Source organism: Symphalangus syndactylus, chromosome 19 (assembly GCF_028878055.3).
Source record: "Symphalangus syndactylus isolate Jambi chromosome 19, NHGRI_mSymSyn1-v2.1_pri, whole genome shotgun sequence".
In the NCBI taxonomy this organism is placed as follows: Eukaryota; Metazoa; Chordata; class Mammalia; order Primates; family Hylobatidae; genus Symphalangus; species Symphalangus syndactylus.
This window is the reverse complement of record NC_072434.2, coordinates 20,587,081-20,605,143: the sequence shown is the minus strand read 5'-3', so window position 1 is coordinate 20,605,143 and position 18,063 is coordinate 20,587,081. Positions and strand designations below refer to the sequence as shown.

General features: G+C 39.3%; 1 protein-coding gene across 20 annotated transcripts in view; it reads left to right on the top strand.

Annotated features, from left to right (window-relative positions):
- The window catches only part of PPP1R12B (protein phosphatase 1 regulatory subunit 12B), a 241,733-nt gene that overhangs the window by 71,783 nt on the left and 151,887 nt on the right, over nt 1-18,063 (top strand). For all 20 annotated transcript variants that reach the window (XR_008649666.2, XR_008649667.2, XR_008649668.2 and 17 more), the window contains exons 3-9: nt 2,426-2,544; nt 5,363-5,522; nt 6,835-6,979; nt 8,646-8,720; nt 10,525-10,604; nt 11,264-11,403; nt 15,161-15,273. Coding sequence is in view for 11 of the 20 variants with exons in the window: in XM_063613252.1 (XP_063469322.1) it covers nt 2,426-2,544; nt 5,363-5,522; nt 6,835-6,979; nt 8,646-8,720; nt 10,525-10,604; nt 11,264-11,403; nt 15,161-15,273 (832 nt within the window). In the remaining 9 variants the exon portion in view is untranslated. The remainder of the gene's footprint in view (nt 1-2,425; nt 2,545-5,362; nt 5,523-6,834; nt 6,980-8,645; nt 8,721-10,524; nt 10,605-11,263; nt 11,404-15,160; nt 15,274-18,063) is intronic.

The following is an 18,063-nucleotide window of genomic DNA, read 5'->3' as shown; positions in this document are numbered from 1 at the left end:
TCCTTTCACATTGCCTTCAAGTAGCTTTCAGTCTGATGGAATGGCTACATCGAGGTACAGTGTAAGTCATGACCGAGGTCTAGAATTAGTGTTTGTTGGGGAGGAGAAGGGGGAGGATGGGGTTAAAGGAAGGAAAGAGGGAATTCAGTTTGTGAGAACAGGCAAAGGTTTCATGAAGGCGAAAGCATTTTAAATGAACTTTGAAAGAAGTGAAAGGTTTCTATAAGGGAAAAGAGAAGGGAGAGTGTTCCACCTAGTTGGAAGAAACAAGCCGTGGAAGAGAGCTGGGTGAGAGTTGATGTGTTCGGGAACAGTAAGTGGTTTAGTTTGATTATAAAGTATAGGGTACACTTCAATCCAGAGAACATTTGTTGAGTGCTTCCTATGTGTATTATTTGCATTTTGATATTTCACGGTTGGGGAGGTGTAGCTGAATATTCCTTTTGCTTAAGGGAGAGGAATCAGAAGAGAGGAGCTGTTGAATATGTGAAAATGAAGGGTAATTTATGAACGGAATACTAGGACTTGTTAGAATTAAGAATACAAATAGAGGGAGTTAGTTTTGGAATTGAATAAGGTCTGTCTTCCTCTGAGACTATAAGGGAAAAAAGGAGATGGTTAAAAGGTGAATTGTGAAGGCTTTTGAGCTTTATACGTGTAGAATTGATCTATAAATTAACAAACATTTCTTGAGGCCCTATTATACCAGGTACTAGGCACTGAGAAAGCAAAAACATGGTCTTAATCTAATCTCTATTGATTCTTTTCCCCCTGCCAACTTTTTTTTTTTTTTTTTTTTTTGAGATAGAGTCTTGCTGTCACCCAGGCTGATCTTGGCTCACTGCAACCTCCATCACCTGGGTTCAAATGATTCTTGTACCTCAGCCTCCTGAATAGCTGGGACTACAGGTGCCTGCCACCATGCCCGGCTAAGTATTGTATTTTTAGTAGAAGCGGGTTTCATCATGTTGGTCAGGCTTGTCTCAAACTCCTGGCCTCAAGTGATCTGCCCACCTCAGCCTCCCAAAGGATTATAGGGGTGAGCCACTGCGTTTGGCTCCCTATGCCAATTCTTTGAATGCAGTAGCCAGTGGCCATATATTATCTCTCTCTTTTTTTTTTTTTTTTAAAATATCCTGCAGTGTCTAAAATGTGGTTCCCATGGCCGGGTGCAGTAGCTCACACCTGTAATCCCAGCACTTTGGGAGGCCGAGGCAGGCGGACTACTTGAGGTCTGGAGTTCAAGACCAGCCTGACCAACATGGCGACACGCCATCGCTACTAAAAAAGTACAAAAAATTAGCTGGGCGTGGTGTCACGTTCCTGTAATCCCAGCTAATCAGGAGGCTGAGGCAGGGGAATTGCTTGAACCTGGGATGTGGAGGTTGCAGTGAGCTGAGATCGCACCATTGCACTCCAGCCTGAGCGACAGAGCAAGACTGTCTCAAAAAAAAAAAAAAAAAAAAAAAAAAAAAAGTGGTTTCTTCAATATAGTAGGGGACCAGTAAATGTTTATTGAATTGTTGAATGGATTGAAGTCTAATTTGAATCATTTTTCTTTTTCCTTTAAACACTTCTGAGTATTTGATAGAGCTCTTAGCGTTATTAGGGTTCTCACTGGCCCAAAAGTGACTTGATCTAGAGAAAAGATGAACTAGATTTGAAGTCAAGACTGGGGCTGTACCCTCTGCCATTTACCCTCTATGTGGTTTTGAGAAAATTACTTAATATGTATGAACCTCAATTTCTTAAAGTCATGGTAATAATACCCACATTGCCTACTTCATAATGTTGCCTAAGACTTATAATTTTATGTGAAAGCACTCTGAAAATCAAAAAAGATCTATGTAAGGTATGAATTATCAGACCTTTCTTCTTCAGAATCAAGTATTCTATTTGGATTTAGAATTTAATTATTTAACGTTTTAATATTTCTTAAGTAATTTAGTTTCGTCTTAGAGTAGAGGAAGATTTCATGTGGATGTCTGGTTGATAGGAGAGTTTTGTGGAGGCATAATTTAGGCAGATTTATGCAAATTTTAATGCACACTTTATTCTTCTATTTTCACACCCACAGCACTAGTTAATAAGCTCCAATGTGGCACTGGGAAGGTTTAAGGCTGCATGCCTTCTTTATGTTACTTAGAAATTCTCTTGCTATCCACTGGGAGTGAGACGATGGGAGTTATTAATATGAGTGTGGAAGAAATCCTTTTTGTTGGCATTGTTCTAGTCAGGAAATGGGGAAGCCTTCCGTCTTAATTATTGAAGTTTAAGGCACATAGAAATTAATAATGGAATGTCTTCACTGAGACCATATTTTAAACTCAAAATAGAGACTTCGCTGTGTATTGAATGCCAGATGCATGGGTAAAATTTATATTAGATTGACAGATAATATTGATCCTGGATCTTGTCTACGCAGGTATTTCATTAATCACGGAGCCAGTGTAGGTATTGTCAATAGTGAAGGTGAAGTTCCCTCTGACCTTGCAGAAGAGCCAGCCATGAAGGATCTTCTTCTGGAGCAAGTAAAGAAGCAAGGTAACCTTATGGATTGCAGGGGGCCAGGAAAGATTCTCAAACACCGCCATTTACAGAAAATAATCCATTTGCTGTGCAGAGCATTTCACTATCACATGATAGGAGAGGATTTGATCTGCCTGCACTGCATTAATCATTAATCCAGCATCATGTATCCTCATAATAACTCAGACAAGAATAGGCCAGATGCCAAAAGGATGACCAATCATTCCTTGTTTTTGCCATTCAGAAGTTGCATACCCATCATACAATTAAGAGTGACCTGATGAGGAGTGTGAACATTTCTTACTGTGTGTTTGCATGGTATTGGGATACAGTGTAAATTTGAGAATTGGCCAAATTCAGTTTGTGACTTTGCATCTTTTCCCTTGTTGAGAGCTAAAAGTGGTGCTGGTAAAGATATTTATTGTAACTAACCATGAGAATTAGTATGATAATTTGTTGAGGTGAGGAAGCTAACTTAGAATAATATATTCTAAAAATGTTTATTCTTATTTTATAGTTTTAGGAGAATCGATTTCACAGAATAGGATGGAATTTTTCAACCTGGAAGTCCCTGGGTTCACTCTGTGGACAAGATTTGTAGCTATTTTTTTTTTTAGTCCTTCTGCTAAACTACCTTACTCACAATCTTGCAGTTCATCCCAGAGGATTTAGCTCCAGTGGTCTTTCCCAATATGAACTTTTAGAACAGTCAGGGCCAATTCTTGCTATCCGCATTGTTTACATATTATCCAAAACTGCTTTTGTGCTACAACAGCAGAGTTGAGTAGTAGTGATAGATTGGATGAACCACAAACCTGAAAATATATATTGGCCCTTTGGAGAAAGTATGCTGATCCTACCTTAATATAGTGATGTTCTAGGTCAGTAACTACTTGCTTTTGCTGCCTTTCATGTATAGTTTTTGTGTCCTATTTTTTTTGTTTGTTTGTTTGTTTTTTGTTTTTGAGACAGGGTCTCACTCTGTTGCCCAGGCTGGAGTGCAGTGGTGCCGTCTCAGCTCATTGCAACCTCTGCCTTTCAGGTTCAAGTGATTCTTCTGCCGCAGCCTCCTGAGTAGCTGGGACTACAGGTGCGCACCACCATGCCTGGCTAATTTTTGTATTTTTTGGTAGAGACAGGTTTCACCATGTTGGCCAGGCTGTTCTTAAACTCCTGACCTCAAGTGATCCCCCCGCCTCGGCCTCCCAAAGTGCTGGGATTAAAGGCGTGAGCTATAGCGCCTGGCTTTGTGCCCTATTGAATTGAAGAATTTTATGCTTAGCTTAACCTCCAGTCTCAATCAGTTTTGTCTCCTAAGATTTGCTTTAAAATGTACAAACAACTTTAAAAAAATCAGTTTTAAAAAATAGTTTTGATTGGAGAAACCACTTTTTCTATTTTGATTGCTGACTCTTCAATGAGGGAACATACTCTATTGAAAGGGGTATTCATATATATGTTTAACTTTCCAGCACTGCTAACACTTCTTTGTGTTTGGAGTACTGATCTGTTTTAAACTGGTTACCTCTTCACCCCATCCATCTCCCAAAATCACACAGATAATACTTAGGTAGTTGACAGGTTCTCTTTTTTTTTTTTTTTTTTTTGAGACAGAGTCTCACTGCATCTCCCTGGCTGGAGTGCAGTGGCGCAATCCCAGCTCATTGCAACCTCCGCCTCCCAGGTTCAAGCAATTCTCATGACTCAGCCTCCCGAGTAGCTGGGATTACAGGTGCCCACCACTATGCCCAGCTCATTTTTGTATTTTTGGTAGAGACAGGGTTTCACCATGTTGATCAGGCTTGTCTCGAACTCCTTACCTCAGGTGATCCACCCACCTAGGCTTTCCAAAGTGCTGGGATTACAGGCATGAGACACCGCACCCACCATTTTCTCTTTTAAGAGCTGAAAGGGAGTAGACCAAGCACAAAGACTGCTAATGAGTGTAAAACTTTTTGAATGGGTATGTTTGTATTTGAGACATTTTATTATTTTGTATAATGGGGTATGCCTCACCCTAACCCCTTTTCACTGGCACAGATATTGGAGAGTTATTGGCTAAAGGGAGGAACTCTTGGAGTTCTTTCATAGTGTTTTTAAGGAAAACAAAATCTGCATTCCCTTGAAAGCAGACAGGTTTTTAAACTGCAGATCACCTACTAATCTGTCCTAGATTATATATCTTCAAGTCAGTGTATTTACCTGTATATGGAAATGAACTTTAGAGATAGTTCAATTTTTAAAGTTTATCAATACCTGAAACCAAGATTTTGGATACTAATCCTATGGTATAGTGAGTGGATAGGGACCCAGAAGAGGAATGACAGTGAGGGACCCAGGATATCGGAGTTCTAGTGGCAAGCTCTGTCACTAATGTGTTTTGTGGCTTTGAGCAAGATTCCTAACCTTTCTATTTTTATTTCCTCATCTGTTAAATGAAGATTGTATTATCTATTATATTTACCTTGAAGGATTGTTCGGAAACTAAAGTCATATAACAATGTAAAAAGACTTCGAAGTTTATAGCTTTGTACAAATATTATAATGTAAAAATAATGTCCCCTTTGTCTTTATGTTCTGTTGAAAACAATTTTAGGTGCATTCCCTTAATGGATCTGTATCACATAATATTTAACCTGATGATTTAATCCTGGTAAGACCATTAATATGTGTACAAATGCCATCGATCTTCTAAATTTGATAATTACCCAACTTGATGGCTAAATTGTTATTTGTATTTATGTTTATGATGTCCTTTAATCTAAGGAAAATATTCTGTCAAACTTAAGTGGAGCTTTAGTAATCCTGGCTGTCTGGTATCTGGTTTCTGTAGGAGTTGATCTAGAGCAGTCAAGAAAAGAAGAAGAGCAGCAGATGTTGCAGGATGCCCGCCAGTGGCTCAACAGTGGGAAAATAGAGGATGTGAGGCAGGCTCGCTCAGGGGCTACAGCCCTTCATGTAGCTGCTGCCAAGGGCTACTCTGAAGTCCTCAGGTATTGTCCATTTACATCAATCAGGAGTGGTTCACTGGGAGAAGATGAAATGGGTTTTGGAAGCAGAAGCTGAATTAGATTTTCTGCTATGATGTGTTTCCTTTTTTGTTGGTTTCTTCTCTGATTGTGCAGTCTTTTCTCACATTTTGCTGTTAATCATCCATGGATTGTCTCCCTCCCTCCTACCATTCCTCTAGCTTCTCACTAACCTCAGGTGATGTGAAACAGAGTTGTGGTACATGGTCCTAGGAGGGGACTTCTTCCAGTTCTCTGATTTGTCATTAATATCCCTGCAACGACCTCTTCTTGTAACCTGTAATGCTTGTGATCATTTGTTCCGTTTTGACTTACATAATTTCTTTTGTGTCATTAGATTAATAATATAGATCTTGAGTATGCAGTGTCCAGCTGGCACAGGATAGCCAAACTTATTGAGGGATTTGGACTCTACTACTCTGTCTGTTCCATTTTTCCTTACATCCATACATGCTTCATGTAGCTCTTGGTACTTAATGTTGACAGGCTTTCCCAAATACATGGGTTGCCAAAGGCATTATATGCGCAGTTGTTAACTGGATTCTTCCAGTATTTCATATTTCACCTAATGCAGGGTTTCTAATAGGTATAGCAGTGTTTTGGTGCTCCATTTCTGCCTGAGAGTGCTATCCATAAGGGCCCCAATGTAGTTTGGGTCTTCAGGAGTCAAATCTTTTCTCTTCCATGCATACAAGTTAAATTATAGCTTTATAGTTAGCAAAAAATTGGAGATATGTGGGTACATGGTAAATATAGTGTCCTAGAAAGACCAACCAGAAAGCTAGTTGGGAAAATACCCTGAAGAGAATTGAGTCTTCATTTTATTTTATTTTTTGAAACTTTATTGTTGACACTATTACAGATAGATAGAATGACCACAGCTTATTAGAGTCTTCATTTTATATATTACTTCTTCCCCACGCTGGAAAATGGAAAATGTACCTTTAACAGAGTTATGTGATTTGGCTAATTGAATTATGCTTTGGTTAATCTTAGGTACATAAGTTTCCGTATACTCCCCTTGTATGGTGTAACATGGATATGCCTAGGAAATACCTTATGACTTTTTTGAGAGGATTGGTAAATTGGTAAATACCTATGATTGGTATGCAAAGTAGTAACTATGAAACCCAAACTGTGCCTTAGAGGGCAGAAGTAATCATAAGACCCCTGTGGTTCAGGGCCAAAATCTGAAATATCAATTAGGTAATAGTTTATTTGCCAGAAAACTGTAATGTAGAGGAGATATATGTCTTGTTTTGGGTTTTCTTTTTAGACTTTTAATTCAGGCTGGCTATGAACTCAATGTTCAGGATTATGATGGCTGGACTCCCCTCCATGCTGCTGCACACTGGGGAGTGAAGGAGGCTTGCTCCATCCTGGCAGAAGCACTTTGTGACATGGATATTCGAAACAAACTGGTTAGTGAGCCTGAACCGCTAAAAGAACGAGATTGGTGGCTGGGTCTCTAGAATAAAAGGCTTAACATCTCTATTCAATGGCAGTCTGACTGTTCTGGTGAAATATACATCACTGGTAGCTGTAATGTTACCCTCCACCACCCTGCCTCTGGCCCTATTAACACAGAGTTATGTTTGTTATTTAAAATAAAACTCCATGGACCTTCTGATTGTATTTATGTTCAAGCCTCTAAAACAGGAAAAAAAATATTTGTTCTTGGCAAAAAAATGAGCTTTGAGGAGCCTAATGTTACTGTCTGTGGTGAGGTATGAAAGATTTTATTGTTGCTGTATTCATGTGAGTCATTAAAATGTTATAATGATAAAGATCCTTGAGTTTGGCTGAAAATAGTATTATTCAGTCTCACTTCAAACAACTTAGAAGCTCTGGAACTCCTATCCCTATGTCTACTGATTTTATTTTATTATTATTATTTTTGAGACGGAGTCTCGCTCTGTTGCCCAGGCTGGAGTGCAGTGGCGCGATCTTGGCTCACTGCAGGCTCCACCTCCCAAGTTCACACCATTCTCCTGCCTCAGCCTCCTGAGTAGCTGGGACTACAGGCACATGCCACCACGCCTGGCTAATTTTTTGTATTTTTTTTTTTTTTAGTAGAGATGGGGTTTCACTGTGTTAGCCAGGATTGTCTCGATCTCTTGACCTCGTGATCCACCTGCCTCGGCCTCCCAAAGCGCTGGGATTACAGGCACGAGCCACCATGCCCAGCCAATTTTATTTTAATTTAATTAATTTTTTTTTTTTTGGTAGAGATGGGGGTTCTCACTGGTTTCCCAGCTGGTCTCAAACTCCTGGGCTCAAGTGATTCCCCAGCCTTGCCACTTGTAATCCCAAACTCTGTGTTTAAAGGATTTGGTGTTTCTCGTTATGTGTCCTCTGTGATAGATGAAGGTATTATCATAATGTATGGTAGACTAGTTAGGGAAGCAGTTATTATTGGAATTAAAGGCAAAAAGTGAATATTGAATAATACTGAGTAATCCCAAAGTGTTGGGATTACAGGTGTGAGCCACTGTGCCCAGCCCATATATGTACTGATTTTCTAGTAGTGCAGAGACATGGCCTTTTAATTAGTAGATATTCTTATCTGTGTCACATCTCTCCTGAACCCAGGTTTCATTCTCAGACTATGGGTCAGGGTTCTTAATTATGCTGATGCTTCCTAAAAGAAGTAACTTTCTTGTCAGTCCTCCCCTCACTTAAAGGAAGATGATTCCTGTTATTTAATCTTTATTAAACATGTGCCCTGAACCTCCCTCTGAAGTTTTGAAGAGCCCTTTATGGAATTTATCATAGCAATTAAGACCATTTTAGAACAGATACAAGTAGGGATTTCACTTGATTATTTGCCAGATGGCAGTAAGGATTAGAAATGGTGTGATTTCTGCAGTACTGTTGTACACACTCTATATTTAAAGGATTTGGTGTTTCTTGTTATGTGTCCTGTGTGATAGATGAAGGTGTTATCATAATATATGATAGATTAGCTTGAAAAGCAGCTATTATTGGAGTCAAAGGCAAAAAGTGACTATTGAATAGTTCCCTAATAAAGTCACGTGATTGCTGCTTCTGTTTTCTATCAGTCATGGTGCTCCTTTTCTCTGCCAGGGCCAGACACCATTTGATGTGGCTGATGAGGGTCTCGTGGAGCATTTGGAGATGCTCCAGAAGAAGCAGAATGTGGTGAGTTTCTGATTGGTGCTTTCAAAAGTTTTCTAATAGTTTGCAGTTCACACCAAGTATCTCAATCACTTGTTTCAGTTGTGTCTGCTGAGAGTTGAAATGGACATATCTGCATTCCAGAGATGTTAATTGTTCCCTTCAGGAGCTATAAACAGTCTGTTAGAAGAATATATCCCAGAAACCATTATTGTTCAGGTTTTTTGCTCATCATAAGATAGGCTTCAAGGAGCTGAAAGTTAAAAACAGCCACAAAAAACTAATAAGTACCCTTGAGTTCTAGAAAATGAATGTGATATGTTCAAATCAGATGTTTTTCCAAATAGAAAGTACCAGAGTGGAGGATACCTTGTAGCTTTTCTTTTTCTTATTGACTAAAAGGCTATCTTTATTTAAGTACATTTATTACAGAGAAGAATATATTTCCTAAAAAGTAAGGAAACACACATAATACTAAAACTGTCATGTCATATGGGAGAGTATTTGGTCAGTGATTCATACTTACTCCAGTTCTGTGAAACATCTAGAATTCAGTCCTCCTTTCTCTGCTCCTCATTTTGAATCTTTTATTGTTTGGTCATGCATGCCTTTGGCTTAATTAGTGCTATACAGGAGAACTACATAAGTACGGTATTTGTGTTCAGACTGCAGAATGGAAAACCCACCCAATATACAGATGAAGAGTGAATAAGCCATATTTTTTACTCATAAAGCAGATGAATAATTTGAGTGGGGAGAATAAAGATCAATGACATTAGGGTGGGACATTAGTGGCAAAAAATTCAATGACTTTTTTTGTTTTTGTTCTTGTTTCTTTTGCCTGTGCTGTCACTCAGGTAATGTAAACTAAAGTTTAGGACAAATGTGGAAAACAGCAGTTCTGAATCAAAGAACTATATAGCTCAATGATGGGACAGATCAACCATACCTAATCTCTGTTATGTTCAGCATTATGTCTGGTATGGTAAAGTGAAGATTCTGGTTATTTTAAGGCTCAGCGGAAAAGTCACATACATAAAGCTCAGACAAACACAACTTAAAGTTCATTTTGTTCTCTTTGTTGAGCAGTCAGGATCACTGAAACTAGGATTTTCAAATGTAGCGTCAATGCTGTTATTTAGCAGCAACAGCCTTCCTGATTATAAGTTGTGTACTTTGCACAGTTAGGTTCTTGTAATTTTAAAAACTTTTTCTGAAATAAGTTTAGACTCACATGGAAGTTGCAAAAATAGAGTTCCTGTGTATTCTGTACCTAGCATGGTAAGGTTTTTGAACATCGATAGTATTATTCATGAAATAATATTTCTACAACAGTGGGAATGGTACTTATCTTTGCCCTCTGCATAACTTTGAGTTCCAGGAATATAAATACATTTTGTCTGGAGCATGCATCTAAATAGCAGACCATTTTCCCTAAGGGCTTATTTCCCATTCGGTACCTGTGTTTTCTTTAGAAATATTGCCAACTTATTTCAGTATATGAATCATAAAGAATTCATTCAGGTTCCTTTTGGCTTTTTATCCTTCAGAACCTAGACTTTTTTTTTTGAAGATTGGGTTTGGATATTTGATAGGAGCAGTTTTATTGAAGTTCTTAACACCATGGCTTTTCTCTTCTACCTTGGATGAGTTCTGTCATCTAAGGAGACCCAACTGTTATGTTTCTCTTTTTCTCAGGTTCCCCACTACCTCTTTGGTGTTGGTCCTATTTTCTTCAGAATGACAGTACCATTTTGGTTCTCAATACTGCTGATTTTTCACCAATAGTCAACTTCTTCCCTTTTATCTCTGTTTTCTCCATTTCCAGCTTCGAAGTGAAAAGGAGACACGGAATAAACTCATTGAGTCAGACCTGAACAGCAAGATTCAGAGTGGGTTCTTTAAGAAGTAAGACATTTAGGCTTGAGTAATGGGATGAGCTTTGCTCTGTGTCAGTGACATACTTAACTTCAGAATTTACAAAGTGAAGAACCTCTGTGTTTGTACTTAGCCGAATGATCTATAAACTTGTGGGAAACTTTGTGGGACAAGAGAGTGGCATTGATATGTGAGGGAGACGCTAAGGATGGTTGACTGTGTTTTAAACTTCAGAATTAATTGAGAAAATGTGTGCAGCATTTTAAAATCCTGGCTTACGTGCTCTTAGTCTCAACTTCTGCCTCTACTTACTGTAAGTTTCATGAACTCAGAGACAATGTCTATTTTGTTTATGACTATACCAGTGCCTAGCATGATTCCTGGCATATAATAAGTACTCAGTAAACATTTGTTAAATTTTTTTTTGAATATTTATCCACCGTCATCAAAATTCATAGTTCTCCTTTTTTCTGTGTGTTAAACAGGCCAGATTTTCTTGAGCCATACTCTGTCGTCAAATACTAAATCTTAGTCTGCAAAAATGAAGGGTTTGGAAGAACACACAAATGTAAAGAAGAATTTGAATATGTTTCTATTATTACTTCCACATATAGGTTTATAGACTTGTTCCCTTTGTTATACCTGATTATCATTTCTGAATTATACTCAAGTTGTCATCTTTAATTTAGCAAAGAGAAGATGCTCTATGAGGAGGAGATACCTAAGTCCCAAGAAATGGAGGAAGAAAACAAAGAATCTAGTAGCTCCAGCTCAGAGGAGGAGGAAGGTGAAGATGAAGCTTCTGAGTCAGAAGCTGAGAAGGAGGCAGGTAATGCAAAGATGTTCACAGTAAAGATCCTCTATCTCCATAGTGTAAGAAGATTACTTGTCAGAGAGCTAGCCAGGCCTCACAGGACTCCAAAAAGAGCTTGAAGTTTAGTTTTCAAGGATAAGATATCAAATTGCCAGTGACCACCTGATATAAAAACTGTGAGCTATGTTAGACTATATCTACCAATTCCTGTGTAGCCATATGATAAGGTGCACAAAGAATTCTTAGGTGAATGCTGGGTACAGTGCCTCAGCACTTTGGGAGGCCAAGCGCGGTGGCTTGCTTGAAGCCAGGAGTTCAAGACCAGCCTGGGCAACATAGCAAGACCCTGTCTCTACAAAAAAATTTAAAAAGAAAAGATAATAATTCTTATGTGAGGAATCCAACTCTTCTTACTCCGGGTTGGTAAATGGCATAGAGACCAAATTCCAAAATGTCAGTATGCTGAGAGGCGGAGAAGATGAGATCTTGCAGAAGCTCTTAGGGTCAAACCAACTGGTGAATACTTGCATTTAATTCTCAGGTTTGTCTGATTTCCTAAACAGAATCCTAAAATCTTTTTTTCCCTCTCATGTGAGTTGGGGAGTAAGGACGGAACAAAATCATATTTACCTTTATGGCTATTTTTGATAATATATACTTCATATAGGGCTTTTTTTTTTTTTTTTTTTTTTTTTTTGAGACAGTCTCGCTCTGTTGCCCAGGCTGGAGTGCAGTGGTGTGATCTCAGCTTACTGCAACCTCCACCTCCCAGGCTCAAGCGATTCTCATGCCTCAGCCTCCCAGTAGCTGGGACTACAGGTGTGCACCATCATGCCCAGCTAATTTTAGTATTTTTAATAGAGACTGTGTTGTTGGCCAGCTGGTCTCAAACTCCCGACCTCAAGTGATCCGCCTGCCTTGGCCTCCCTAAGTGCTAGGATTACAGGCATGAGCCACTGCACCTGGCCCTAGAGCTTCTTAAGTTTATTGTTTGACAAGACAGGAACCCCAACAGTGAGAGTGAGATGTTGAACATGGTCAGACCAACAAGCTATAAAATAATCCACAGGTTTTGATTTATAGTCAGGCAAACACTGAGAAAAGAATAGTATACCTAAGCCCCATTTTCACTGCCATATTATCCCTCCAAACTGGAGTCCATGGTAAGATGAAATGTTTCTGCTAGAGGGGAAAGGGTCACACATTAAGTTTACAATGGAGTCTGTGTTTTCCTCTGAACTCTGCCATGGCTGGCCTACCTATAATGAAGATATTTAACTTACTCTGTTGTCTGGGCACCAGCTCCTGATGAGGTCTGGCTTTGCTGATATGATTTCTCTCCATGATGGGAGAATACTACCCTTCTTCATGTCTCAATCTCTGAGGCTCATTGAATGTCAGTCACCAAAAGGAAGTTAGAGAACCATCAGTTCTATAGAGAAGAAAGGCACCAGCTAAGTTTACAGTATAGGAGGTGACCTTTTATTCATTGAGACTTGAACTTCTATTATTAATCATGCACAGTATGCTCTAGAAATGCTATTGTAGTACCTATCAGAATTTATAAATGTTCATCTTTTTGATATTTGATTATTTATTGAGTACTTACATGTTCTAGGCTTCAAGTATTTGCAGCAAATATCTGAACTTGCTGTATTCTAGATCACTTTTGTTAGTTGCTAAGGTATGAGAAAAATTGGAGGGAGCTGCCTGAACTATGGTCATTGCTTTGTGATTTGTACTCTTGCGTCAGATCTCTTGTTCTCTGTAGCCCGTCTTCACATTACTATTGGCATAAACACCCACAGTACCCTTTTGATTATGGTACACCTCTGTTTAAACCTATGACCACCTCCCTCACTGTATCTTTGCCTACAGAGTAAATAAACCCCAAGCCCCATAATCTGGCCTTCAGGACTTTTCATAATCTAGCTCCAGCTGAACTTTCCAATGCTGTACATAGATAAGGACATATTTTGGCCAAGCTGGACTGCTTAATTTCCTCAAACAGCCGGACGCGGTGGCTCACGCTTGTAATCCCAGCACTTTGGGAGGCCGAGGCGGGCGGATCACGAGGTCAGGAGATCGAGACCACGGTGAAACCCCGTCTCTACTAAAAATACAAAAAATTAGCCGGGCGTGGTGGCGGGCGCCTGTAGTCCCAGCTACTCGGAGAGGCTGAGGCAGGAGAATGGCGTGAACCCGGGAGGCGGAGCTTGCAGTGAGCCGAGATTGCGCCACTGCACTCCAGCCTGGGTGACAGAGCGAGACTCTGTCTCAAAAAAAAAAAAAAAAAAAAAAAAAAAAAAATTTCCTCAAACATGCCCTGAGCTTTCCTGCTTCTGAACATTTGTAGCATTTAAGCCTAAATTCATTTCAGGCTATCAATGCTCATTGAGTGATTTCTGTAGAAAACTATAGGATCTAGCAGGTTGAAAAAGTCTTTCTTTAGGTTTTTCTGGTTTAGGAAGCTGAAAGGAAATGGGCCACCTCACTGTTCTTCTACCTCATGATTGTTCTCTGTTTATGTCCCTCTAGCACTGCCTACTTAACTCTGCTATAGCACTCATCATTTTGGCTGGGAACTCTGGGTTTATTATTGAGCTCCCAGGTCTCAGCTCAATGCCTGGTACATAACAGGCATTCACATTCATTAAATGTTTTTTGTGGAATGTATCTAGTCAGGGAATAGAAAGGTGTATACATGAATAAAATACATGTCATGTGAGAGATATAAGTGTAGTCAATAGGATTCACTAGTAAGAAACACTGATAGTTCAGGGAATTACAATAAAACTTTACATTCGTATAGGGCTTTTTTACTTTGCACCACACTTAAACATTTTTCTTTAATCCTCACAGCCACACTCTGAGGTATATATTATTATCACTACTTTTTAGAATGGGAAATTGACACTGTAGGAGGTTAGGTGAATTAGGTTTCATAGCTGGCAAGTGGTGTGCCTAAGATCTGGACTTCGATCTGGGACTCCTCAGAGTAGTAGTAGGGACCCAGTGGAAATTATCTGCATAAGAAGTGAAAGGTAAAACTGTAGAAAAGGATGAGATCCCCGAAGGATAGATTATAGATGGATTTTATATATGATATAATAATGTGGAGATAGTTTTCAGTTTTTATCTGAAAGTTGGAGTTGGAGCCTACCAAGATGGGAATAACATTGAGTTTATTCCCATCCCAGGACACAATCATTTGATAGCCTGAAATGAATTTAGGCTTAAATGGTACAAATGTTCAGAAGCAGGAAAGCTCAGGGCATGTTTGAGGAAATTAAGCAGTCCAGCTTGGCCAAAATATGTCCTTATCTATGTACAGCATTGGAAAGTTCAGCTGGAGCTAGATTATGAAAAGTCCTGAAGGCCAGATTATGGGGCTTGGGGTTTATTTACTCTGTAGGCAAAGATAGAGTGAGGGAGATGGTCATAGGTTTAAACAGAGGTGTAGCATAATCAAAAGGGTACTGTGGGTGTTTATGCCAATAGCAATGTGAAGACGGGCTACAGAGAACAAGAGATCTGACGCAAGGGTACAAATCACAAAGCAATGACCATAGTTCAGGCAGCTCCCTCCAATTTTTCTCATACCTTTCTTCTGCCAACAGTTGCAAGAGTTTACAAGTTGTTAGTTTACATCCAAGCATTACAGGGCCTTAATAATCTGTTTTGATAATGGGCAAATCTTTAGAAAAGGACATAGACACAAAGATAAGATTTTTATACTAGTACTTGTTAATTCTCTTGTCTTAAATAACAGATAAAAAGCCGGAAGCCTTTGTCAGTCATTCCAACTCTGAAAGCAAGAGTAGTATCATAGAGCAGATACCAGCACCAGCTCAAAATACCTTCTCTGCCTCTTCTGCTAGGGGGGTGAGTACTTTTTACTTAATTTGGGAATTAGATTTCACCCTACTGCAGTAGCACACATCTAGAAAGGCCTTAAAGGTACATTCTTGCAAAATAATAAAAATACATTTTTCCTGTCATAATCTGCTCCCATAACAAAAAACACAGGCTGGGTGGCTTAAACAACAGACGTTTATTTCTCACAGTTCTGGAGGCTGGGAAGTCTCAGATCAAGGTACCACCAGCCAATTCAGTTCATGGTGAGGGCCCTCTTTCTCGACATGAATATAACCACCTTCTCGCTATGTCCTAACATGGCAGAGAGAAGGAGCTCTGGTGTCTCTTTCTCTTCTTATAAGGTAACCAGCCCTATCAGATTAGGGCCCCACCCTATTAACCTCATTTAACCTTCATCACTCTTCACAGACCCTTATCTCCAAATATAGTCACATTGGGAATTAGTGCTTCAATATATGAATTTTGGGAGGACACAAACATTCAACCCATAACATTGCCCTCAAAAATCTATAAGATCATTACCAAACAAATTTGGCTACCATGTGTTAAGATAACATAAGATAGAGTAGTCTGAGACCAAAGAGATTTTGTCATTTGCCTATTTTCTTTGTATCTGAAGTTAAGATGCCTACATGTAAAGTGTGGACTGGGCTAGAAGATACCTAGCATCCAGCATTCATTGTTTTGGTGATTATTCTCCTTTTTTTCTATTTCTCCTTTAAGACTTCCATGAGTAAAGTCTTTATATCTTATGATGAGTAAAGGGAAGAGGTAGAAATAACTTGCTGAAATACCAGAGGCCCCTCCTTCTGTAACTTTGTGCAGGCCTCTGAGAATCTGTAGGCTTCTAGTCAGTGAGACTGAATTGAATGATGACCCTGCTCTACAAAGTATAAAAGTCATTTTGAGGTTAAGAATTGATTTGAGTTCTTTGGAATGAAGCTGTTGAAAAAGCTCTGTGGTTATATAGGTATGAACTTAATGATCTTCTTAGCACTTCATGAATTGGAAAGATAGGCTTGTGGTATTCTTGTGGAAATGAGAGAACAAAGACCTGGCTACTTATTTATCCCTAGAAGCATCATTGTGAATAATTAAAGAGGTTTTGAATAAATGTAATTCTCACTCATTATTCAGTCATTTAGGTGTACCTCATATACTGCCACTGCTTCTAAGGATGCCTAGACTTCCTACTTTTTTCAATAGAAAAATACTAAATTAGACAGGGTGCAGTGGCTCACACCTATAATCTCAGCACTTTGGGAGGCCAAGGTGGGCAAATCACTTGAGCCCAGGAGTTTGAGACTAGCTTGGGCAACCTGGGAAAACCCCATCTTTACAAACAATAAAAACATTAGCCAGGCATGGTGGCACAAACCTGTAGTCCCAGTGACTTGGGACTGGGAGGCTGAGGTGGGAGGATCACTTGAGCCCGGGAGGTCAAGGCTGTAGTGAGCTGTGAATGTGCCATTGCACTCCAGCCTGGGCAACAGAGTGAGACCGTGTCTCAAAAGCAACAACAACAACAACAACACACACACACACACTTATTCTGCTTTGCTAAAATGATGCTGGGGAAGGCATTTTCCCCCTTAGAATCAGGGTAGCTTGTGAAAAGCTGACATTATTGAACCCCTAAAGCTGGAAGGGGTACATAAATGTGTACATTCAGATGACTGATGAAAAGAGAAAATCTATATGTGAGTTGGAGATGAGTGATTTAATATTTTTATTCGTTTTCACTGTATCAGGCCGTAAAGGTAACCTCATATTGGAAGAAAGGCCTAAGTCTTCTTGAAAAGGTCCTGGACCTCAGGAAGGGTCTGTTGGCTTGTGTTCCAAAGACTAGCTGTACCCCAAACTGGTCCTTGGCCTAATGCTGGTCTATGATGTTTCCCTAGTTTATGGCAAAATGAGATAATTAAGGACAATGTGAGCTTTCCATAAAGCTTTCTTTTCTGATATTAAAATTTCGTTTTTAACAAAATTATGGTAATGATGAGTTGTTCAAAAAGAAAACATCTTTCAGAATGTTGTTTTCTTTTAGCAAAATTAAATTTAAAAGATAAAAAGATAGCAACCCTTTGACCTCTAGTTTTTTTTTTTTTGCTAGTCAGTGAAATCTAAAGCTCTCCAAACTGCTACTCTAGATCAAATAAATTTTCTTGAAATTAGCAGTTAGAATTTGAGTGGAGTGGCTTCTAGAATTTTTATCAGTGTTAAATCACTGTATCATAGTACCTTAAAATGTATTTATAAATTAGCTCATTCCTGGCAGGGCATGGGTTCATGCCTGTAATCACAGCACTTTGGGAGGCTGAGGCGCGAGGATTGCTCAAGTTTAGGACTTTGAGACCAGCCTGGGCAACATAGGGAGACCTTGTGTCTACTAAAATTTAGAGAAAATTAACCGGGCATGGTGGTACATGCTGGTAGTCCCAGCTACTCGGTGGGCTGAGCGGGAGGATTGCTTGAGCCCAGGAGGTCAAGGCTGCAGTGAACTATGATTAGGCTGCTGCACTCCAGCCTGGGTGACAGAGTGAGACCCTACTTCAAAAAAATAAAAATAAAAGATAAATTAGCTGGTCTCATTTTTTCCAGTCTCCACATATTATAAGGAGGGATTAAGCTCATTATTGTCATTTTACAGCTGAGCATGTTGAGACCTAGAGAAGTAAAGTATCTTATTTTCAGTTCCACGGTGAGTTAGAAGAAGGTATATTACTAGAATACAATCTCCTGGTGTTCCAGGTCATTATTAATTGCACAGAGATAGCAAATTTCTCAGAACAACTC